The 24347-nt window shown below is 46.9% G+C and overlaps 2 protein-coding genes and 2 non-coding genes across 11 annotated transcripts in view; 1 reads left to right on the forward strand and 3 right to left on the reverse strand.

Moving 5' to 3' along the window:
• Dennd2b (DENN domain containing 2B) overlaps nt 1–17552 on the forward strand; it is a 184745-nt gene extending 167193 nt beyond the window's left edge. For all 7 annotated transcript variants that reach the window (XM_035442292.1, XM_027410047.2, XM_027410049.2 and 4 more), the window contains 12 exons: nt 55–239; nt 1064–1173; nt 1398–1467; nt 4612–4689; nt 5191–5331; nt 6675–6823; nt 11757–11934; nt 12164–12205; nt 13818–13929; nt 14401–14640; nt 16136–16222; nt 16819–17552. In XM_035442292.1, coding sequence (XP_035298183.1) covers nt 55–239; nt 1064–1173; nt 1398–1467; nt 4612–4689; nt 5191–5331; nt 6675–6823; nt 11757–11934; nt 12164–12205; nt 13818–13929; nt 14401–14640; nt 16136–16222; nt 16819–16853 — 1427 coding nt within the window. In that variant the 3' untranslated portion in view covers nt 16854–17552. The remainder of the gene's footprint in view (nt 1–54; nt 240–1063; nt 1174–1397; nt 1468–4611; nt 4690–5190; nt 5332–6674; nt 6824–11756; nt 11935–12163; nt 12206–13817; nt 13930–14400; nt 14641–16135; nt 16223–16818) is intronic.
• Nucleotides 17553–21359: 3807 nt separating this feature from the next.
• Nucleotides 21360–23910, reverse strand: Rpl27a (ribosomal protein L27a). Of its 2 annotated transcripts, XM_027410057.2 has the most exons (5): nt 23816–23910; nt 23402–23465; nt 23034–23109; nt 22343–22517; nt 21360–21531 (listed from the first exon to the last, which is right to left on the reverse strand). In XM_027410057.2, the coding sequence occupies exons 1-5, from the start codon at nt 23816–23818 to the stop codon at nt 21403–21405; spliced, it is 447 nt and encodes a 148-aa protein (XP_027265858.1). In that variant the 5' UTR covers nt 23819–23910; the 3' UTR covers nt 21360–21402. The 2 variants fall into 2 exon arrangements, with proteins under 2 accessions (XP_027265858.1, XP_027265857.1); XM_027410056.1 differs by lacking the exon at nt 23816–23910 and having other exon boundaries at nt 23034–23125.
• Nucleotides 21740–21870, reverse strand: LOC113835099. Its single transcript, XR_003484333.1, has one exon. It is a non-coding gene; the product is annotated as a small nucleolar RNA SNORA3/SNORA45 family (small nucleolar RNA).
• LOC113835100 lies at nt 22754–22883 on the reverse strand. Its single transcript, XR_003484334.1, has one exon. It is a non-coding gene; the product is annotated as a small nucleolar RNA SNORA3/SNORA45 family (small nucleolar RNA).
• Nucleotides 23911–24347: the final 437 nt, after the last annotated feature.

Raw genomic sequence — 24347 nt, forward strand, 5'->3', positions numbered from 1 at the left:
GAGGTCTTTGAGGGGGCCATCCTGCATGTCTCCTAATGTGAGACCTGCCCCCAGCCCACACACAGCGCTTGGTCCACATCCAGTCGATGCTAAAGCGTGCACCCAGCTATCGGACGCTAGAGCTGGAGCTTCTTGAATGGCAGGAACGGGAACTCTTTGAGTACTTTGTGGTTGTGTCCCTCAAGAAGAAGCCATCTCGGAACACCTACCTCCCTGAAGTCTCCTACCAGTTTCCCAAGGTGAGCATGCCTGCCTGCCCAGCCTGCCTTCCCTGCCTTCTTCAGCTTATTGGCTCATCTGGGGAAAGAAAATACTCTTCCTTCTTAGCTTCCCCAGGCACCATACTGCCCCCAAGCCTCTTTACAGCTAAGAGAGAAGACAGGGCTTTTGGTGCTGGGGGCATTATTTACTCAGAGCTCCTCTCACCACAGTTGCATCCCCAGATGTCCCTCCTGTCACTCTCTAGCTCTTCTTCTCTCAGCCACTTTATTCATAGGTAGTAATTCACCCATTCTGGTTTACAATGCAGCGTCCTTCAATGTGTTCTCAGAGTTACACAGCCATAACTCTACTCAATTTTAGAACATTTTATTATCTCCTAAAGAACTACCCCTACTCACTAGTAGGCAACCCCTGCTCTCTCCCACTGCTTTGTATCTTCCACCCCTTTGCTCAGCAGCCAGTCTGGCCTCCTTGTAAATCATAGGTATCTCTCTGCTCTTGTCTGTCTGTAGTGTTCTTTCTCCTGCTCTTTACCTGTCTGCTGGCTCCTTCGTACTTTCCAGCAGCAGAAGTGCCACTCTCTAAGGTCTTTTCAGAAGCCTGGTGCAGCTTTCCTCTTGCACACTTCACTTTGCTTGTCTCATTTGAGGCTCCCTCTGAAATGTTTGTTACCTCACCCTGCTGGCCAGAATGTGCAAGTTCAGGGATGAATCTTGTCCATTTTGTTTGCATCTGTAGCCCCAGAATACAGGAAGAGATGCTTCTCAGCCCCTCCACCCTACTACCCTCAGGTCCTTGTCTTCTCTTGGGTTATCTCTCCCCATGTCCATCTTCCCTGCAGCTGGACCGACCCACCAAGCAGATGCGGGAGGCAGAAGAAAGGCTCAAAGCTATTCCCCAGTTTTGCTTTCCAGATGCCAAGGATTGGCTCCCTGTGTCAGAATACAGCAGGTGAGGCCTGGCCTGGTCTATCTATAGGAGGGAAGAAGGCACAGACTCATTTTTCCTCATAGTGGTGAACAACTGAGGGGCTTGTCCTGGTCTCAACCTGCTTTCTTAAAGTAACCTGAGTCTTTATCCCACACCTGAGATGACAGTCCCTATTTTGGGAGCTGTGTCCTGACCTCTCTTCATAATTTCTTTGATGCTAGATCTTTCCCTCTTTTCTGTTTCAGTGAGACCTTTTCTTTCATGCTGACTGGGGAAGATGGCAGCAGACGCTTTGGCTATTGTAGGCGCTTACTGGTGAGTAAGACCATTCGGTCCTCAGAGGTTGGTGGGCAAGGGAGGGCCAGAGCATTTGTATATCTCTGTTTACCTTTCTGCAGCATTATCCTAGGTGAAAGCCTGTGATCTGCTGAATCTGTCCCTAGTACATGTACTTTCACAGTTGAGGGACTCCTGGAATAGCCGAGTTCAGAGTAGCCTATCCAATTGGACCCTGGGATCTAAGATTGTATGCAATAATAGAAGGGGTGCATCACCTTCTGCTTCGTTGTTATATTGTTTTAGCTTTCTGGAATCCCCCCCACCTCCATTGTCAGCTTAGATTGCTGACCTCTAGCTATGATTATGTCAGCCCACGGTTTATATTTGTGTATCTAAATAGGTGAAGCACATCCTTATTCGCTCAACACCTGGCCAACATAATACTGGGGGGGAGCCCTATCCATGGTCTGGTAGGGCTGCAGTCTGAGCATGGGAAGAAATGCACACCTCCTCCAGGATTCTTGGAAAGATACTTTGAATTTAGGGGAAATACATTGGGTTTTGAAAATAGAAACCTTTTTTTTTTCTTTTTTTTTCTTTTTTTTTCCTTTTTTCTTTCTTTTTGTTTTTCTAGACAGGGTTTCTTTATATAGCCTTGGCTGTCCTGGAACTTGCTCTGTAGACCAGGCTGGCCTCATACTCCTAGAGATTTATTTGCCTCTGCCTCCTGAGTACTGGAACTAAAGGCATGTGCCACCACTGCTTGGCTAAAAATAGAACCACACCATCACCTCACCCCCACCAAAGCAATGTCTGTTTCTGTCATTCCAGGGAAAGGGATTGTGGTAGAGCCACAGAGAACCAGAGGGAGAACAGACCTCAGGCTTGTCTTCCATTTCATTCTCCTCAAAGGTCATTCATTGGGTTGTTGATGATGTTTTTTGGTTTCCAGACATTAGTAGGAGAAGGCCTTGTCAAATACCAGTCTAGGGATGGATGAGTGAGATCCTAGACAGGAGTCTTGTAATAGAAATAATCCTAAAATAATAGTTCTGGGCCATCCATTCATCCATCCATCCATCGATCAACATTCATCATATAATTGTTGGCCTGAAGGCCAGGCCATAGGCTAAAAGCATATAAACAAAAGTTCAGCACATATCCTACCCTCAGTGTACTAGTAGCTAGTCTAGTAGAGAAGGCCAACTTTTAGCATTTAAGGGAAGGGCTCTGAAAGTAAAATTTTGCTTAGGCTCTGTCATTTTCCAAGAGAGATGCTTCACTGGATTTTTATCTACTTTTAAATTCTGCATGATAGCCTGTGGAGTATTATCATCTTTGACCTTTAGACTAAGAAATTGAAACTCCAAGGTAGAATGACTTGCCCAAGGTCACACAGCAGTGAAGAGCCAGAACTGACTCTCAAGTCCTTTATCACCAGTCTGATATTCTTAGATTCCCCCCACCCCCAGCCCCCAACTGAGCATGGTCTAGGAAGGAAAGGGTATTTGGATATTAAATGCCTAGTGTGCTGGACTGAAGAACAGGGGAGGGGCCCAGATGCCAGGCTGGAAGCCAGACAGAGGCCAACATATGCCTGGGTCCCCAGGGCCCAGGGAAGAACGTTCCAAAGGCTGCCTTTGCCAGCACATGGCTGGAACAGAGCTGTGCTCTTTTGCAGCAGGCCTGCTGCCCCCAGGGAAGAGCATGTTTGTCCTGGCGCACTCAGAGAGGGCCTGGGCTGGGTCCCTGCCAAGGGGGCTGGCACTGGCTCGGCATTCCTGCAGATTGGACACAATGATTCTAACCCAAATCCCACATACTTGATTTAATCACTTGGGGCTTTAGGGGAGGTGGGGAGTGGGGGAGGGAAAGAGAGAGGAGTAAGTTTCAAACCTAATATGGACAAAAACAGATTCTGCCTTCTCTTTAGATCTGTGACTGTGGCCAGCAGGTTTGGAGACTGAAATAGCCCCATCTGCATTTGCTTAGCAGCCTGCATGAGGGGCCAGCACCTGCTGCTCTGCTCCCTCCCCACTAGGCTTTGCCAGGCACTCCAGGCCTCTGAACACAGAGGCAGCCATGGGGTCTGCCAGCTCCTTGCTGGAGAATGGACTCACCCTAGTCTACTTGTGGGGCTCTAATCCTGGGGCACTCACAGTATGTCTCTTTCTTCAACTACACACCTTTTAAATCCCCCTTTTTTTGTTCTCTTTCACTTCATAGCATACCTCTATCCTGTGTCTCTGTGTTCCTTTTCCTCCTTCCTATCAGAAAACAACATGCTTTGGAGGTAAGACAGCAAGATGAAAGGCAGCACAGCCTCCTAGCTACAGCCTTCTATTTACTTGAGCTTAGGTGATGGCTTAATCTTCATGAGCTCAGCTGTAAAGCTGGGTGATAATGCGGCTCTTGTATTCTTTTTGTATATAGTACCAAGGCTAGGACTCTGTTATAGGAAACATTTAATAAAGAGTCATTCCCTTCTCTTATTTTCATTTTGCCTTCCTTGGGCACAAATTAAGGGGAGGAAGGGGGTATTTTGCAGAGTGTTCCTCATGATGGTGGGGAGGGGAACGATAAGGTCACATGTCTTTTTCCTAGGCATGTCCACAAGTCCTTCTTGGAGGCTGGAGAGATGTCTCCATGGTTAAGAGCACTTGTTGATCTTGCAGAGGATCAGGTTTGATTCCCAGCACTTATATGGTGGATCACAGCCATCTGTAACCCCCATTCCAGGGGATTACATGGCTTTCATTAGCACCAGAAATGCATGTGGTACATATGTAAACATGCGGGCAAAACACATAAAATAAATAAATCAAAAAAGATTCAATTTTTAAAAACGTCACAAGTCCTTAATATCACATCCTTTGGGGTGGCATCCTTAGGAATATAAATCTATAAGTTGCCCTGTAACCTCTGCTGTGCTGCTGTGTCCTCTGCCAGCCACTGTCTGTGTTTTCCTGGGATAAAGGATGGAGCTACCTGGAGCTTGGCAGGAGATTGGTCTGCCCCTGGGAATGGTGACTTTTCTTTGAGGACCTGGTTAAGTTTAGAAGATGTTTGGTGTCATCCTCATTAGAGGGACTGTACTTAGTGCTCAGTTCTCAAGGAAAGGGAGCCAGATGTGGTATTCATGCATTCTCTCTTTCCCTCTCTCCTACTCCTACTCTCCAGCCAAGTGGGAAAGGGCCTCGGCTGCCAGAGGTGTACTGTGTCATCAGCCGCCTAGGCTGCTTCGGGTTGTTTTCCAAGGTAAGAGGTCCTCCCCATCCCCCAGTGACAGCTCTCATAGGAGTATCTAAAGCTAGCCTAGATGAGAAAAACACCTGTGTAAGATAGCACAATATAGAGCAAGTACAAGTGGGCTCCTGGATTCTTGTATTCCCGAGCCTGGCTTACTCCTTAGCTGGCTGGCATTTCCCCAACTCCTATGTTGACAGTGACTGCTCTGTAGCAGCCCAGCCTGGACCATGAGCAGAAGCCAGGAGTGCCCAGGAAGCTGTCTACAGGTGCTGTTTCTTTTGCCCTGCTGTTCCCTTCATGGGGACGAAAGCAGGACTAGTGAGGGAACTGAATGGTCACTGAGAGCCAAGAGAAACAGGAAGGGTACAGAGATCCTGGCAGGGCAGCTTTCCTGTCTCTAGGCTTCTGGCCCAGCTTGGTCAGAGGCCAGGCTGCCCTCTTCTTAGTCAAAGAAGTGGGGAAGGCAGTTCCCAACACTCTATCTCTTTGGGCTGCTGGTGGTGGGCACAGGTCCTAGATGAGGTGGAGCGCCGGCGTGGGATCTCAGCTGCACTGGTCTACCCCTTTATGAGAAGTCTTATGGAGTCGCCCTTTCCAGCCCCAGGGAAAACCATCAAAGTGAAGACATTCCTGCCTGGTGCTGGGAATGAGGTAGGGAATTGCTGTTGCTTTCATCTCTGGCGCTGGGCTGGGTCTAAAGAAGAATCTCTGGGAGGTGTAGAACACAGTCTCTTCCTTGCATACCTTGTCCATACCCCTAACCAGGAATAAAAAATGTGAACCCTGGAGCTTTAAGTGTTGCCCGATTCTCTTGTTCTAGGGACTTCAGCTGACCGGTAGCCTGGATTAACTGTACCCCTAGCCATTTGCATTCACATCTTGGGATTATACCAGACCATGGGTGTAGTCATGAAGATAAGGAGTGGCACAGCTCTGAATTCCACTGGGAGTTTCTTACCTAGAAGGGGACCTGGTGTTGAATACTTATATTTATAAATAGTTAATTCCTAAGTGTATGTGAAAGAATGGGATCTTTTGAGAATGTATAACAGGGGGTCTGCTTTAGGTTAGGGGAGCAGAGAAGGCCTACCCCCCAAGAAAGTGCCATTTTACCAGGGGCCTCAGCAGTGCATAGAAGGTAGACAAGTGAATTGGGAGGAGGAGAATGGTAGAGGTGGAGGAAGACTATTGCAAGTGTAGGAGCAGCAGGTAAAGGACCGGAAGCCTGCATATCACTGCTGTCCTAGAGATGCTGAGAGTCAGCAGTCCCTCCACCTGTCACTGATGGGTCACTTGCAAACTTCACCACATGTCTCCAGAGAAGGGGCTTTGGGAGCTGTCATGCAGACCTTGGAATAGTCCTTTGAAGGGAGTACAACTAGTCCTGGCTTCATAAAAACTGTCTTGTTTCCTTGCAAGTATTTTGCAATAGCCAGACCTTTCTTTCTCCTTGGTACAGGGCTTAGGGTGGTAGAGACAGGGGAAGGATGGCAGGACACGCTTTGGAAGGAAGTCTTTATAGCAGGAAAGGGAGGGGACTTGGCAACAAGGACAATAACATTGCCTCCCCAGAAATGGCTGAGGCCAGAGTCCCTAGGTACAAGACTTCACTCTCCCTATGGCCTAGAGAGCAGTGGTTGATTGTCGGTGTGCTGAAGGAGATAGGAAAGAGAGCAGGAGGCTCGTGAAAATGGGGCTGTGTGTCTCCCTGGTTCTCATTTCCTTTCTCCACTGCAGTAGTCAGCCCTCCCTGCTTTCCTCAGAGCCTACATCTAGTCCCTCAACCCCGTTGGCTAGAGACTTCCCATCTTTACACTTAGCCCTCACTGTGGGAGCAGAGCTCCCAAGGGAAGGGGAGACTGGTTCTCTTACATCTGGAGAGGTTAGAAAGCCTTGGAAGAAGAGTGGGCTGGAAGGGGAAGTAGCTGAAGCTGTGTGTGTAGTCTTCGGCTCTCCCCTAGCCGACTTCCTCCGCTACCTTCCCTTTCCTGCAGGTGTTAGAGCTGCGGCGGCCCATGGACTCGCGGCTGGAGCATGTGGACTTCGAGTGCCTTTTCACCTGCCTCAGTGTGCGCCAGCTTATTCGAATCTTTGCCTCTTTGCTTTTGGAACGCAGAGTCATTTTTGTAGCAGATAAGCTCAGGTAGGACCCAGAGGACAAGGAAAGAGAGGGAGGGAGGGACGGGGTGGTGGTATAACCATTAATGAATTCAGCAAGTTTTTACAAGACTTGGTATATGCCATGCATGTGGTATTGAAGTGCTTGCTTGTGTGTGTGTGTGTGTGTGTGTGTGTGTGTGTGTGTGTGTGTGTGTGTGTGTGTGTGTGTGTGTGTGTGTGTTGATCATAAAAAGAAAGGTTAGCAGACCTATGAAGAGAGAAGGGAGGGTTGAGAACCCAATCGAGGACTTGGCCTGAGGAAAGTGACACTTCTTGTGTAATAGCCTACATGTATGGTGCAGGAACAGTTTGAAGATGGTAAGTGGCAAGCAACTCCAGCCAACCTGCCTGTGAAAGATGCCAAGTTTCAGGGGTGATAGACTCCAGGAAGGACTGCTGTGTGAGGGCTGCTAAGCTGTTGTGTAGGGGCTGGCTGAAGGAAACCTGGAGAAGTGGTGTCAAAATACTCCAAGGCTGGTTCCAGGGAGCTGTGGAGAAGGACAAGATGGGTCCTTGAGTGTATGGGTAGGATAGAGGTTACAGTCTATTTTGATAGGAGAGAGAGGAGGTCCAGAGACTGGAGGTATAGGGAGCTGGGATAGCTAGTTTAAGAAGGCTAAGAGCTGGGTGGGTTATAAGACTTGGTTCAACACATAAGCACTTTGGATTTTAGAGGTAGATATCTGTTTATCATAGAGAGAGGTAGAAGTAATGACCACTGGACCTGAGGCATCTAGGAGGAAAAAAAAAATGAGGTATCTCAGCTGCTGAGGTGTTTTGTTGATAAGAATATGTAGAAGTAGATTTGCAGGGAGAGGACAGAATGCTGTTTTAGAATATGTAGGGGTGGGTCTGCAGGGAGAGGACCAGGATGCTGTGTTTTAGAATATGTAGGGGTGGGTCTGCAGGGAGAGGACCAGGATGCTGTGTTTTAGAATATGTAGGGGTGGGTCTGCAGGGAGAGGACCAGGATGCTGTGTTTTAGAATATGTAGGGGTGGGTCTGCAGGGAGAGGACCAGGATGCTGTGTTTTAGAATATGTAGGGGTGGGTCTGCAGGGAGAGGACCAGGATGCTGTGTTTTAGAATATGTAGGGGTGGGTCTGCAGGGAGAGGACCAGGATGCTGTGTTTTAGAATATGTAGGGGTGGGTCTGCAGGGAGAGGACCAGGATGCTGTGTTTTAGAATATGTAGGGGTGGGTCTGCAGGGAGAGGACCAGGATGCTGTGTTTTAGAATATGTAGGGGTGGGTCTGCAGGGAGAGGACCAGGATGCTGTGTTTTGGAATATGTAGGGGTGGGTCTGCAGGGAGAGGACCAGGATGCTGTGTTTTGGAATATGTAGGGGTGGGTCTGCAGGGAGAGGACCAGGATGCTGTGTTTTGGAATATGTAGGGGTGGGTCTGCAGGGAGAGGACCAGGATGCTGTGTTTTGGAATATGTAGGGGTGGGTCTTCAGGGAGAGGACCAGGATGCTGTGTTTTGGAATATGTAGGGGTGGCTCTGCAGGGGGAGGATGGGATGCTACACAGTGAGATCCTGTCTCCAAACAGTAACCACCAAAGAAAGCCAGCCATTCTAGTTTTCCCTTCTCCTTTCCCTGAGCTGAGCACTGGCTTGGGCTCATCATTTATTCTGTCAAAGACTCCATCCACCAAGAAGCCACAGCGGTGGTTTCTGTCACTTATCCAGTAAGCTGCATGCTGTGTGCTGTGCCTTGTGTCAGGTGCTAAGAGGAAGGCAGCAAAAATTCTTGCTGGCTTATCCTCTAGTAAGTACCACATCCCTGGTGCATTTTCTTCTGTATGCATGAGGAGGTAGTTGAGAAGAGTAACTCTCCTAATTCTCTGTCAGGCAATGGTGAAGGAGCCCAAGCCAGTGCTCAGCTCAGGGAAAGGAGAAGGGAAAACTAGAATGGCTGGCTTTCTTTGGTGGTTACTGTTTGGAGACAGGATCTCACTGTGTAGCACAGGCTAGCCTTGAACTTGCAATCCTCCTTCATTCATGAGTATTGGTGTTATAGGTGGGTACTAACATCCCTAGCTGAGCTGCCTGCTTTTCCAGAGATGGTGAGAGTTTGGAAATGAAAACTACCTCTCTCATATTCCTTTCACAGTTGTGGAGCTCTGTGTACCACAGTCTAGTTCAGTGTTTCTCAACCTGTGGTCACAACCCCTTTGGGTGTCCAATGACCCTTTCACAGTGTCTCCTAAGACCATCAGAAAACACAGATATTTACATTATGATTCATAACCATAGCAAAATTACAGTTATGAAGTAGCAACAAAAATCATTTTATGGTTAGAGGCCACTACATGAGGAATTGTACTAAAGGGTTGCAGCATTAGGAAGGTTGAGAACCACTGGTCTAGGTATTTCAAGGTCTGTCTTGCTTTTGTGAAGGGGCCCAGTCTGGCAAGTGAGACTAGCTATGACTGGCAGCTATGGAATTCTACCTGGCATGCCTGGCCAGATTGGAGTGGTCCCTGACAGAACCTAGACCCTGAGTTTTCTTTTCCAGAAGGTGTCATGCATAGACACCCACATTCACACCCCTCCTACTCCAGGCCAAACCTTTTCTTCCACCCACACCACAGCCCAGCTCCTGTAGGACTTTTGAATACAGCTATTGTCTCCTATGCTTGCAGCTGCCTCTAAGCACATTCCAGAGGGAAAATACCCCAGGGTCCTAGTTTTTGGTTCACTTGGCATTCAAGTTTTATCAGTCTGGGGTCTTAGAAAAAGATGTCCTTTTCATGGGAGTCTGCCTGAGTGGAGAGGGCAGGGTGGGTGGCTCTGTAGTGGACCATGGACCAGAACTGTGATGGCTCCAGCACAGCTCATGCCTCCTTCTTTCAGATTTTTCATAAATCTTTTTTTTTTTTTTTTTTGTGATGGTGGTGGCTGTGGCAGGGCTCTCTGTTGGTTGGCCCTAGAGTATTTACAACACCTTCTACCTCCCTATCCCCTGACACATTGGAGGGGGTTGTGGAGATCAGTGTGTCCCTTGACCTGAAGCAGCCCTTTTCCAGATCTTTCCCAGATTACTTTTCTTGCTGTCCTCAGGAGAATGGCTCTCAGGGTGAGGGCACTGAGGTCTCTAGGTCCATCAGTATTTTAGGTGCCCATTGGATGACAAGTCAGTCACACAAGGCCCTGGCTGACAGTTACCTGCAACTATCCAGAGTCCTTAGAGAAAAGGAGCAGGGGTTGGTTTCTGTCACAGATAAGTCCCAGTTTTTCTCTCCATTGGGGCATTAAGTGTAAAAGTGTAAATCTATGCTATAATATCCCATGGGATGTGGGGTAGACTTTACAACATAATCAGGAATAATCTAAAACTTGCTACTGGTGGCACACACCTTTAATCCCAGCACTCGGGAGGCAGAGGCAGGCGGATCTCTGTGAGTTCAAAGCCAGCCTGGTCTACACAGCTAGTTCCAGGACAGGCTCCAAAGCCACAGAGAAATCCTGAAAGAGAGAGAGAGGGAGAGAGAGAGAGAGAGAGAGAGAGAGAGAGAGATGAATGCAGGCAGAACATTGTATTTATAATAAATAAAATCTTTTTTTAAATATTTTATTTATTTACTATGTATATAACATTCTGCTTCCATGTATATCTGCACACTAGAAGAGGGCACCAGATCTCATAACGGATGGTTGTGAGCCACAACGTGGTTGCTGGGAATTGAACTCAGGACCTCTGGAAGAGCAGTCAGTGTTCTTAACCTCTGAGCCATCTCTCCAGCCCCCAATAAATAAAATCTTAAAAAAAATAATAAAAAAAAAACTATGCTATGATATGTAGCTCAGGCTGGTCTGAAACTCCGAAGCCTCTTGCCCCAGTCTCCCAAATGCTAGTACCAATATGCCCAAGGGACCCAGGGCTTTTCTGGATGATATGTGAGGCCCACCGATGCAAAAGGTTTAAAATGTGCTGGGCTCTACACCTTTGTGTCCTCATCTGTAATATGGTCCCTAAGGGGATGGTCTTTTTAAATGGAGGTCTTCAAACTCTTGGGTTCAAGTGATCATTGGTCACTAGTAGCCTCTAGTAGCTGCTTTTAAGGCTGCTTGTTACAGCCTGGCTTATTTAGAAGTCCTTTGGCTTTTTTCCTGACAGATGGGTTCTTCAGGCCAGCGTAGCTCTTGTATTTACTGGCACCCCACATTAGGCCTCTGCACATGCTCAGTTTTGCCAGTGAACTTTAGGATTGCACCACTGTGATTGTCCTCCCACTTTCCCTTTGGTCATTAAGTCTGGAGGCCTGGAGCCCCCTCCAGGACAAGAAAGGGATGACTCCTGTAAGACCTGAAAGGAAAGAAGAGTGGCACTTTCCATTCCTAAGAATGGTGTAGGCCACCACACACTTTCTGATTTCTGCACTCCCCCCTCAGTCAGATCACTGTTACCAGCTAAGGAAAACAGAATAGAAGGCCAGAGGGCAAGCAATGCTGGGCTAGAAAATGCAAAACTGGTTGAGTACTGACTGACATCCATGATCAAGCTGAGTGACCTACAGACCACAGCTGGTAAAAGCGCAGCAGATTGAGGGACTTCCACTGGACCTTCCAGCTCCTGCATACTGTAGCTTTTGATAAGCTCCTATTGACTGACCCTTTGTTCTTCCTAGCCTGATACTCCCACTAGCTCAGTCTATACATCTGGGGGTGAGTATGCATGCATGTCACACACACACACACACACACACACACACACACACACACACACACACACAAAATACACACCTGCAGAATCCTTTATGGCTGTTTCTTGGTAGAGTCCCCAAAAAGTGCAGCACATCACAGGATGTCCTGAGCCCCTGTAGTTTCTAACTATCCTTCCCTGAAGGTGTTGGCCCTGGGCTGAAGTGCAGGCCTGGGCTCAGGTGCCCTGTCTCTCTGTCTGTCCATCAGTACCCTGTCCAGCTGCTCTCACGCGGTGGTGGCCTTGCTCTACCCCTTCTCCTGGCAGCACACCTTCATTCCTGTCCTCCCAGCCTCCATGATTGACATTGTCTGCTGTCCCACCCCTTTCCTGGTTGGCCTGCTCTCCAGCTCCCTTCCCAAACTAAAGGAGCTACCGGTGGAAGAGGTAGGCCACCTGGGAAACCAGCTGGGGGATGGGGGAGGAAAAGAGAAAGGGTGTTGGGATCTTCTTACCTCAGTCCTCTGGTCTTCATCCTCTGTCCTTTCTCATGGGACGTTTATCTCTGGCTGATTCTTTCCTGTCATGTGTCCCTGGGAACCTGGGAGATCCAGAGGCCTGGCAAAGGGCATTTCAAGATTCAGTCCCCAATTCACTGCCTCTGACTCTTTCCCAGGCATTGATGGTGAACCTGGGATCTGACCGATTCATCCGACAGGTAAGAGCAGCACGATGCAGGAACCTGGATCTGCCCTAGTGCAGGCACTCAGGCACCAACCAGCCTGCTTTTTGAGCTATGGATATCAAAGTCACAGGATAGACAGGGGTCGGGAGAAGCTGATTTAGAGAACCCTTAAGCAGCTGTTGGGATCTGCCTTTCTAGTTTTTGTTGTTGGTTTTTCTTGGATATGGTCTCACTATGCAGCTCTGGCTGGCCTGGAATTGGTAATGGATCTTCTCTGGGGTGCAGGGATTACAGGCATGTATTACCACACCAGCTTTTCTGGGTAGCAGTGTGCAAAGAATAAGACCTGAAAGTTCAAAGATTCACCTCTAGGTTTTGTGGGTCACATGGACTTTGTTTTTTCTTTTGAGATAGGGTCTCAATGTGTTTGAGCACATGATCTAGAAGTAGAAAGCAGACATACAGATTTCTCCCAGCCAGTGCTTTTATCAAATAACACCTCTATTAATCTGGGAATCATAAACACCACTGAAATGTGCTTTGTAATACAAAGGTTTACGATTATTGCTGCAAAAGTCTTTGTTAGTCATAGAATCTTCTTTGCTCTCCATAAAGGAGTGTAGCCAGAGTTTCTGTTCCACCTGGTCCCACAGCCACTTTGCCCCAAATAAACACACAGAGACTTATATTATTTATAAACTGTTTGGCTGATGGCTTAGGCTTCTTACTGGCTAGCTCTCTCTTAATCATTAACCCATAACTATTTGTCTATGTATTTCTACATGGCCTTATCTTACTGGAGAAGGCTCCAGCCTGTTACTCCTTCAGCAGCTACATGGTGTCTCCTCAAAGCTTCTCTCTACCTCCTTTCCCCATCATTCTCCTTGTCTGGTAGCCCCACCAATAAATACTTTCTGACTGGCTACTGGTCAGTTAGTGTTTTATTCATCAACCAGTAAGAAAGCATATATGCAGAAGGACATTCCCCCATCAAATAAGTATAACCTATCATGTCTCCTCTAGAAACAGTCTATTACACTTGACTGACAGAACTAAGGACTCCCAAGTGTAAGACACCAGGATACAGCCACAGCACCAGAATATAGAGTAGGGAACAGCAGCCCAGGCTCAAACCTGGGATACAGGCTAGGCCAGTCTCCCTGCTTCAAGTTCACTGTACTGCCCACCTGGGGCAGAAGTAGAAGAATCAGAGAGATGGAGTAGGAATTTCTGGTTGATACAAGCCAGTGTGCAGTGGTTTGGCTGCTCTTTAATCTGGTAAATTTCTGCAAGTTTCTAAACTTCCCGTGCTTCAGTGCCCTCATCATAAAACAAGGATGATAATGTCAGTGCTGTTAGAAGTGAGGTTGCACCAGACAGTGGTGGTGCACGTTTTTAATCCAGCCCTTGGGAGGCAGAGACGGGATCTCTGTGGGTTTGAGGCCAGCCTGGTCTATGGAGTGAATTCCAAGACAGCCAGGACCCAGGACTGTTAGACAGAGAAAACCTATCTTGAAAAGCCAACAAAACAAACGACAACAACAAAATGAGATTACCTTTCTGAGCTCTGGACAGGTGGCCTAGTACATAATCAGTGCACATTAGTGTGAACTGTGTTCATACTCCTTGCCTTTTCCTTCTCCAGATGGATGATGAAGACACATTGTTACCTAGGAAGTTACAAGCTGCTCTGGAGCAGGCTCTGGAGAGGAAGAACGAGTTGATCTCCCAGGATTCTGACAGTGACTCCGATGATGGTGAGGACAGAGTCCTTCTGTTCTGAGTCTGGGCTGCACAGGCCTAGCACCCTGTTCTACTTACTGGCCTCTTTCTGGCTGATGATGCTTAGGTGTAAGAACTGGGTCCCTCTAATTAGACCTAGTGCCTTTTCTGCACCACAGACTTCTTGCTGACAGGAAATAAACCAGTTCTCTCTCTTAGGCCTTGCTCAAGCCATTGCAGATGGAGGGACCTTACTTGTGAGGGATGTGGAAAAGGTGGTGATTTGGTCTCCAATTCCCAGGAAATATTTGTCAACTTCTATGTTTAGAGCAGTTTCTGACCTCCGGGAGCTCATGGGCTAAGTAACAACAGCCTTGAGCACAAAGATGGTTCAAGGACAAATTGTGTTGACTAGAAGTTTGTTGGGAAGAGACTAAAGTAATAGGAGATTGGAGATGGTCTTACAGGATCTTGAACTAAATACCAGTGAATTTTTTCCCTTCTAGAATGTAATACCCTCAATGGACTGGTTTCAGAAGTGTTTATCCGGTTCTTTGTGGAGACTGTTGGGCACTACTCCCTTTTCCTGACACACAGTGAGAAGGGGGAAAGGGCCTTTCAGCGAGAGGCCTTCCGCAAATCTGTGGCCTCCAAAAGCATCCGCCGTTTTCTAGAAGTTTTTATGGAGTCTCAGATGTTTGCTGGCTTCATCCAAGACAGGGAGCTAAGGAAGTGCCGGGCAAAGGGTAAGGCCGCAGGGGCTGGGATGGGGAGCTGTAGGCCTTCTTCAGAACTCAATGTAACTAGGCCTTGCAGGACATGAAGGGCCAGACCTCTTCACTGCCCTTTTCTTCTGATAGAAACTTGTAAATTAGTTTCATTTGTTTGGGTATTTTTGTTGTTGGGCTTTTTGTTTTTTTGAGACAGGGTTTCTTTCTCTGTGTAGCTCTGGCTGTACTGGAACTCACTCTGTAAACCAGAGATCTGCCTATTGACTCCTGAGTGCTAAGATTAAAAGTGTGCACTATCACTGCTGGCTATGTTCGTTTTTGAGAAAGGAACCTGGCTGTAGTCTGGCTTGCCTTGAACCCTAGGAAATCTTACTATCTCAGGCTCCACTGTTTGGGGATTACAGATGTGCAATACTACAACCAACTTGGAGCTCTGTACTTTTTTGTCCCAGTAAACCTTACAAGATATGCCCAGCTGGGTGTGGTAGCCATGTCTGGAATCCTAGTACTTGGGAGATGAAGGCAAGAGTTCAAGGTCCTCCTCAGCTATGTATTGAGTTTAGGACCAGTGTGGGTGGCATGCAACCATATCAATAAATAAATAAAAATAAAAAAGGCACTGGCACAGGCTTTTAATCCTAGCACTCTGGAGGCAGAGGCAGGCAGATCTCTGTGAGTTGGAGGCCAGCCAAGATCTACGTAGTAAGTCCCTGCCTTAAATAAAACAAAACAATGAAAACAACAAAATAAGACACAGCACAAGACATGCCCAGGTGGGAACTCATCTCCAGTTGAGAGTAGCAGGCATTGGTTGCCCATCCCGTTCTTCACATCTTTATTTTGGAAAGGGACCAGACTGAGCAGTCTCAGGGCTTCTGAGGATCCGGGAATTGGGAAGTCCCTTGGAAAGGACTGGGCCATCTGCCGTGGGCTGCTGGTTATCCTGCTTCTGAATATTATACCAGCTCACTGGGTCTCCTTTACCTCATCAAGAGTAGTACAAATACCCTTCCCCCCACCCCACTCCTGTTAACCATTTAGTTTAACAAAACATTTTGGAATAACATGGTGGAGCAATCTTATAGAAGGTAGAGGTCGGGGGCTGGAGAGATGGTTCAGTGGTTAAGAGCACTGGCTGCTCTTCCAGAGGTATTGAGTTCATTTCTCAGCAACCACAACCATCTGTCAAGATCTGGTGCCCCCTTCTGTTCTGCAGGCATAGTTGCAGGCAGAACACTGCATACATAATAAATAAATCTTAAAAAGGTATAGATCTTCACACATGGGGCCATTCTGAAGCACAGAGCAGCCTCACTGCAGTACCAGGCATGGGCAGCAGTGGGAGTCAGGCAGTGGATGTGTCACTAGTGGTCATAATGAACCAGTCCGAGTTCTGATACGATGCTCCCACCATTAGACTAGATGTTTGTCTTTTCCCTTTTGCACCTGGTTTATATACATTCATGTCTCCATTGCTCTTTCCCTCGTACCTGCTGTTCATCTTTCTCAGGCCTCTTTGAGCAGCGAGTGGAGCAATATCTAGAAGAGCTCCCTGACACTGAGCAGAGCGGGATGAACAAGTTTCTCCGTGGCTTGGGTAAGTTACTTGTTACTGATGGAGATAGCCAGGGGGGAGGTGTCCTCTAAAATACTGTTAATCTATGCCAAAAAATATGATACAGAGGCTGTAGACAGACCAAGAGGCGATCCTGTGGAGAAGAGGGAGTTCCTATCTACTGTTTTAAGAGCATTTAGCACAAGATTCACAAAAAGGAGCCACAGATTCACCCATAAGTTGGTTCTTTTTAAATACATTTCTTCTTTTTATTCACATGTGACCTATGAGTGATAGTCATCTTTGTTCTTGAAATGTCCAGAAATTTCAATGCCAGAGTGCCAGTCCTGCAAAGCTTTCCCAGTCCTTCAGGGAGCTCAGCCAGTGTGGTCTCAGAACCATAGCACGTTTTTTTTTTTTTTTTTTTTAAAAAGGAAACCAAAGCCAGAGATGCACGTTTTACCCAAAGTCACACTGGTGCTAATGTCAGTGTCCTAAGTAGTGGTCTCCCTACCTTACCAGAGCTGTCACTCCAGTCTAATTAGTCCTTTTGGAAGGAAAGGAAGGGAAGCAAGAAGGCATGTAGGTTGGAAGGGGTGTCATGAAACATATTTACCTTTGCCTTCTCTGGCCCACAGGCAACAAGATGAAGTTTCTCCACAAGAAGAATTAAATGCCTATCCCAGTAGCAAAGTCTAGTGCTTTGCAGGGCCTGGGGAGAGGGCCTCTTCTGGGACCCTGTGGGCTGCTGTGGCCACTCTGCCCCTACAGATCCCACCTCCAAGCCAGTCCACCTGTGCCTTCACCATATCCCAGGATGCTGTTTGTAAATAATCTGCTGTAAGCTTTCTTAACTGTAACAAGTAAAGAGAATCTGGTAAATATTTGTATATTCCCAAAGGGCCGGGTGCTTTCCTGCCTTGCCTGAGCATGGATGGAATCTTGCTGGGTGCTGGTGACTGGCCAATTATGTGCAGCTGACTGTCTCAGCCAAACCACTGATGTTTCCCAAAGGCTTCTGGCCTGCCTGCCTGAAGCCCCTGCTGCCAGTCTCAGGCCCTGGAGAGCAGGTGCTGTCTTAATTATGTACAAGAGGACTTTTTCAAACCCTAGAGTTTCTATTTTCTTCTTAGTAGTTCCCTATCCCCCAAGCCTCTGTTTCTGAAAGGCAAGGACCACTCTGCCCCTACTTGCAATGTAGAGCCAGGTACTTGGACCTGGTCCTCTCTTGTTCCTTCCACCCTCTGACATGGCCAGTGAGTCATGGGAAGTGCAACTCCCAGTTAGTGGTGGCCATGATGCGGTACAGGGCATTCCTCCTTCCACCATCCACAGATGTTCTCAATAAACTGTACATTCATTTTTGCCCGAGTCCCATTGTTCTTTGGTTTCATTATCTAGAGTTCTACCCAAAACAGGTTAAATATGAAATGAAACACTATCATACATGGAATTGGGCAGCTGGTAAAAGGGTTAATTTGGGTTGCTAGCCATCCTGAACTTGAATTCTCAAAGTAGAAGACAACTAAGCTCTCCTTCTCTGGTAGCCCACTGCTCACTTGGGTGTTTCCAGTGATAGAAAGAATGCTCTTTGCCCTTAGGTATCAAAATTAAGTGACATTATTGGGTAGCATGACATCAGTGGACTGCAGCCCAAGTACTGCTAATACTGGACTCAAAACCTCGCCACTGCCAATGACTCCTTCATGTCACTCAGGAGTTTCTTCCATTAGAATCCTAAGTATGCATCAAGAAAGTTCAGCTACATTTTAGGGAAGAGGCAGGAAAGCACAGGTTAGAGAACAGAGTGGCTTTACTTAGGTTTCTTACCATCAAGGCCTTTGGAGAATAGACCTTGAAAACTGAGATAAGGGACATGTTACACTAGGTTTGGCAGGATGTGAACTCTAACATTCCCTGTCCTTGCACCCTGACCCATTTAAACAAGACAATCCCATCTTGGGTTCCTTTCCATCCTAACCCTTTTTCATGGATGCCTATGCAGGCCCCAGCCTGTCCATGGGTATAGCCTGCTACTTAGAGTGTATGTATAGGGTTTGCTTTCTGGGAAAGCAAAATTATCTTCTGAAAAAACCTCCCACATAGTTGGCTTTATGTCAAGATGAAAGGGGGACTGACTGTGGTTACAAGTGTGAGTTTCCAGATGAGGCCAAGAGTATAACCAGAAAATTCAGTTGGGCGTAGTCACCTCCAGCCCTCAGCAGTTAGCTCAGCCTGAGCTTCCTGACAGTAATTCCTTAGGAAAACCACCCAGTTCCCCAAAAGTGCAAAAGCTGTCTGTCCCACTCCCATTTCCTCCCTTTGATGTGTGCCCAAAAAGCCTCCAGACATACATAATCAGACTGCAAACTGGAGTTGTAAACGTCTTTTGTTATGTTTTGCAACTTGTATTTTTAAAAGATAGTGCATTTGGGGCTGGAGCGATGACTCGGCGGGTTAAGGGCATTAGCTGTTTTTAGATTCAGGTTCAGATCCCAGCACCCACAAGGTGGCTCACAAGAATTTGTAATAGCTCCAGACATACATGTGAACAAAACATTCGTAAGCATAAACCTAGAGCTGAAATGTGTATCTTAATTCAGAAAACCCTATATTGGTGCTTGGTGGCGGCTGTGCAAACACACTGAAGGCTTTCCAGGTTCTGCTTTCACAATCTGGACTCCCTAATTCAAGGATCCTCAACCCTATCAGTCTATCCAATCCAGTTCTTTACTGTCACAGCATGAAACTCATAGCTAACACAACCTATACAAATATCTTGCTGTGAAAGTTTTGTTACGTTATAAACATGCACGGTAGGATGAAGAAGCCACATGTCAAAACCTGTACATAGAATTACTGTAAAATGTGGTCACACACACAAAATGCTACAGATCTTACTGAATACCTATCATTGAGGGCTTTGAAGTGAAGCCTGATTTGTCAAGTCTAGCTGGTCAATGAGCCCACCGACTGAATCCTGTGTGTACCTCCCCAGTGTGGGATTATAGGCACATAAAACACCTGGCTTTTTACGTGCCTACTTGTTCATTTCAAAACCCTTAGTCATAATCATTGCACACCACTGTGTACATCTTTATTGACTTAAGGCTCTTGGCTAGCCAGGCACACTGATAAACACCTGTGATGAATTCTTGGGTACCTAAAGGCCAGCCTGGGCTACTGGAGACCATCTCAAAATCAAAAGTGGGGTTTGGGGAGAGGCCCTTTGTTGTCTGTCTCCTGTATGTCAGTTTCTAAAATGCAGAATAAGATGCATCATTAACTACTTGCAGTGTCCTGCTTTGTTCATTAAGTGACCATACTCTGGTAAACTGTGGGGTCTTTCTCAAGAAACTATGATTTGTAAAAGTAATGTTTTCAAGATAAATGATGCCTTTATGTAATTATTCTTTTAAAAACCAGGGAGTCAGATATCCAGGTAAGAACCTGAGTAAATGGCAGCAAAGTGACTAGTGACCACTCACCCATCCCTCACTATTCCTCCATCCAAAAGGGCACTCTTAGCCCTGCCCTACTTCTGTCCTCAGTCCTCAAAAACCTGTTAATTATGGTTAGCTAGTAGCTAGCTCCACCCCGATTCAAAGCAAATTTTATTGGCAGTCTTGGGAATGTCAGAATAAAATCAAGATACCACATAACAGATCAAAGTATAGTTTAGTGATAGAGTACTTGCTAGGTACAATCTCCAGCGTTGTTCAAGTTGTAAATCCTTGCATTCTTAGGTTTTTCTATCAAAAGAATCAGGAGGAACTTTACAAAAATTTAAAATGGCAAAACCTGAATTAAATGAGATTAAAAGCTTTGTGTGGGGCTGGAGAGATGCCTCAGAGGTTAAGAGCACTGACAGCTCTTCCAGAGGTCCTGAGTTCAATTCCCAGCAACCACATGGTGGCTCACAACCATCTGTTATGAGATCTGGTGCCCTCTTCTGGTGTGCAGATATGCATGGAAGCAGAATGTTGCATACATATTAAAATAAAATCTTAAAAAAAAAAAGCTTTGTGTGAACAGGGATATGGCTTTTAAATGTCATTGCAGTCAGAAGGCAACTTGAGGGCTGTTTCTCCTTCCTCTATGTGGGAAATCAGGACATGTAACTCAAACCACCAGCCAGATCAGTCTAAAACCTCCATGTTTTACCTCCTACTGTTCGCTCATCTTTATTTTTAGTTCTAAAGCTACCCTCTTCCTATGTTTTGAAGCAATTTAGAAAGCAGCATGGTTATCTCACAACCATGTATGAATTAAGGTGGGAGAAACTTATCACAACTACCAAATTTTTGTAAGTACCCTTTCATACAGTCTGCCTTTTATCCTCAAATGACTTAGACAAGTAGTTGTTACTTAAGGTGGAAAAAGATCGATTGGCCAAATTGTTCAGCAGGAAAAGGTCTTGTTATGCAATCCCAATGCCTTGAGCTTAATTCTAGGAACTCACGTACAAGAGCAGACTACAAAATTGTCCTGGACTTTTACATGCACCCCCATCACACACACCACTTGAACATTCTTTCTAGTATGGACATGCACTTAACACTTTTAGTGTCAGACATAGTGGTCGGTTTATGCTCCAAAACTTACAAATTTTGTGAACTGAGAGAACCTATGTTTATCATTGATAGGATTTTGACAGCCTTTTCTCTGCAAGTTGTCCCTGTCCCAACTATGTCTTAATACACAGTGTAGTATTCACTTGGTTACTGAAGCAAGCTAGGTACCAAACATGCAATTTTCTTTACTCCCTAAAACTTAATTCTTTTGCTGGTTTAATGTTCTAAAGATTTACAGGTATAGACAGTTTTTTTTTTAAGTCCAAGGTACTCTGAACATAAGCTTTCATCTTTTAGGTAGTTCAAAAGACTTTCTGATGGGCGTTGGCAGCACACGCCTTTAATCCCAGCACTAGGGAGGCAGAACTCTGAGTTCGAGACCACCTGGTCTACAAGAGCTAGTTCCAGGACAGCCTCCAATGCCACCGAGAAACCTTTCCTTGTGCTGTAGCAAGCTCTGCTTTCTACCTGATGGAGGCTAAAAAAAGGCAGACAGTGCTACAGTGGTTCAGACAGAGATGACACCATAACTCTGGGTCCTGTGAGGCAGGTCCCACCATACTGACAAGATATATAGAAATGCAACTGAAGAACCTACACTCAGACCACTTGAAAAATGTTAGCATTTAATTAACCTTCCTGGGTAGTTCAAGCCACCAGGACACAGGCACCTCCAACACCCTTTATCTTCTCTTCAGCTCTTCTGCTGAAAAATTTGGCTTTCACGATGACAGGTTGCTTAGGGAGCTTTCCCTTCCCCAGAACTTTGTAGTAGCCCTAGACAAAGAAAAAGATTCTCAATACACTATAGCATTCAACAACACCAAGATTCAGGTAGAGCTTGTCCCTTTTGAAAGTTTCACTATGTAACCTTGGCTGGCCTGGAACTCTAATGTACATCAATATGGTCTCATAAGAGATCCACCAATACATTTCCATAGTGCTGGGATTAAAACACGAATTACTATGGATGGCATCTGACAGGACCTGTTTCTGATCTAGGCACTAACAGGGACACTGAAGGCCCCTACTAGTGAATGAAGACCAGCAGATAATCTCCGAGAACTCTAGCACACCGGGACAAGCACCATGTCAGGATGTGACTCTAGTCTCGGCTAAATACATACCTCCCTGCTCCTAACCGTCACCTCCACTAAATAGGCTGAGAATGGAATTATAGCGACCCATCTATTGTTTGGGTCTCTGCACTTTCCCAGCAATGGAGGGGTGCTCTTCTCTTTATATAGGCAATATAGGTCCTTGAATGAACCTGGAAGGGCCAAGCCCTTTCTTAAGACCACTCTGAATTAATACAGCTTAAATTATAAAATAAGACTGTTAGTTGGCACATCCATAGGGAAACTTATTTACTGAAAGGCCCTATTTTTGTTAGAAATGAAAGCAAATACTTGATAAAGTGTTCTCTGAACTCTCACTCCACATGTGGGGAACAAAGGGAGAGGGGGAAAGAGTTCTCTTTGGGACCAATTCAATTATCTGCAACAATTATAGACTCTCTAATTTTAACATTAGAAGTTCCTTACATTAGAAGTTCCACTAAGGACAACGGACAAACCAATCCACTCACCGATCGCACAACGTCGATGATGGGAGCAGCTCCAGTCTTGTTCTTGGCAGCGTTGACCCGTGTCTGCTCACTGACCAGTGTCCACAACTTATCCAGGTTGACAGTGGGGCAGAAACTCTGGTTCCTCTTTAAGTGGTAATGCCTCATACCAACTTTCCCAAAGTACCCTGGATGGCTGGGAACAGAAAGCAACCATATTTAGAGCCTCACTCCAAGCAAGATGATCTTTGCAGTTACCTCTTCCTAGTCTGGTGTAAATGTTCACCCTTGTAAACTTTGACACAGCAGACACCTGACACAAGCTTCGAACTAAATCTGAAGTCCCCAAAGAAGTCAGGTCACTCAACTAGCTTAGACACTATCCTCTAACAGCTGGATGCAAATAAAAGCCAACCTAACTTTGAATCTGACGCATGTCACTAACCTGGTGACTGACTGTGCCAGAAAGTCCACAGCCAGTGAATAAGGTCAGCAGTTACTCTTCGAGGACTCTAGCACACTAAGGCAACAGCCAATACCTGAGCGTGACTCTAGCCTCGGACAGGTTCTTTCCGTTGACATCAAGCATTTAAAGCCACCATTACCCAAAGTTAAACCGGTTTCTGGACAGCAGCTGTTCTAGGCTAGCTATCCCTTCTGCCCCTCCAAAGCCTCCCCTGCCAGCTAAAACCGACCTCCAAGAAACACTCACTATTTGTCGAAGTTGATCCTGTGGTGGTGCATGCCTCCAGCATTCCCGCGGCCTCCTGGATGCTTGCGGTGTTTACCTGCAGGCACGCAAAGCTACATCGCTATCAGCCTTCCCTAGATGCACACGTGCCCCTGCCTTTTCTGTCCTCAATCTACAATCCATTTTTAAGCATGACTATTCAAATCTCGGAGATTAAAAAAAAAAACTTTTCGGCGTCCCACACCATAACATTATGTGGGTACGTTTCACTCCACTACCAACATAAAATTATCTTAACCTGGATCAGAGGGTCTTCAAATCGTCAAATTGATGTTCAATCTGACTCACTTTACCCCAAAGGCCTACCACGAGAGGAAGTCCACACTTACCGATGCGACCGTGGCCATGGCTCACGTGGCCCCGGAGTTTCCGGGTCTTCCTCAGTCTGGACGGCTGTATGGGAAAACAGAAAAGAGGTTAGGCCCAAGGAAAGGGGAGGCAAGGGTCGCTTGCTGCCTCAAACATGCCTGCAATCAGGGACTTGCCTTCTGGACCACTCAGCAAGGCTGAGGTTTCGGCCTGGGACGGCGCCCGGACGCCCAGGCCCGCGTGTCTCAGCGATGCGAACCCCGATCGGAACACGCGGCCCCAGCCTCCTCGCCCAAGCCCCACGCGTGCCATCCCGCCCCGCAGTCTGCGCGTAGCCAGGAAAACCCGCTAAGATCGGGGCAAGCAGCCGAGAGGTAGCGAGGGAGAGCTCCGATCCGCCGCGAAGAAGCGGAGGCCAAGAAAGGAACACCTACCATGGCGGCGGCAGAAAGGAAAGAGGGAGGAGCACGCAAAGTCTCGCGAGGTAGCAGATATGGGGGCGGGGCCAATGTCTCATTTCCGGCCAGGAGGCTGGTCTTGGGCGGAGTTTCTGATGTCACCGACTTCCGGGGCCCGCTCGCCGCTTCCTTTCCGTGTAGGAGGGCGGGGTGTGCTGGTGGCGCCAGTCTCCCCGTCCTCGGAGCTCATCAGGCGAGCGGCGCAGCAGGGCGGGCGTGTCCAGATTACCCTGCTCTGTTCAGCTTTTGTTGCTTGCTGACTCGCGGCCGCAGTGAAGCTGCTTCAAGGCCTCGGCCCTCCCGTGCATGGACACTACCCTTCTTTTTGGGTCTTCTATCTATATGGTCGTCCTGTCACTTTTGGACAAACTGCTGTGCTTCAGGATTCTAGATTTTGCAAATATTTTGTATAAACATTACACTTAAATTTTCTTCAGAACCTGGCTGGTAAGCTCTTAGTCCCTTGGACCCCAGGTTCCCAGTCCAGTGTGCTCCTGATGCAGGCAGT

This window comes from Cricetulus griseus, chromosome 3 (assembly GCF_003668045.3).
Source record: "Cricetulus griseus strain 17A/GY chromosome 3, alternate assembly CriGri-PICRH-1.0, whole genome shotgun sequence".
Taxonomy (NCBI): domain Eukaryota; kingdom Metazoa; phylum Chordata; class Mammalia; order Rodentia; family Cricetidae; genus Cricetulus; species Cricetulus griseus.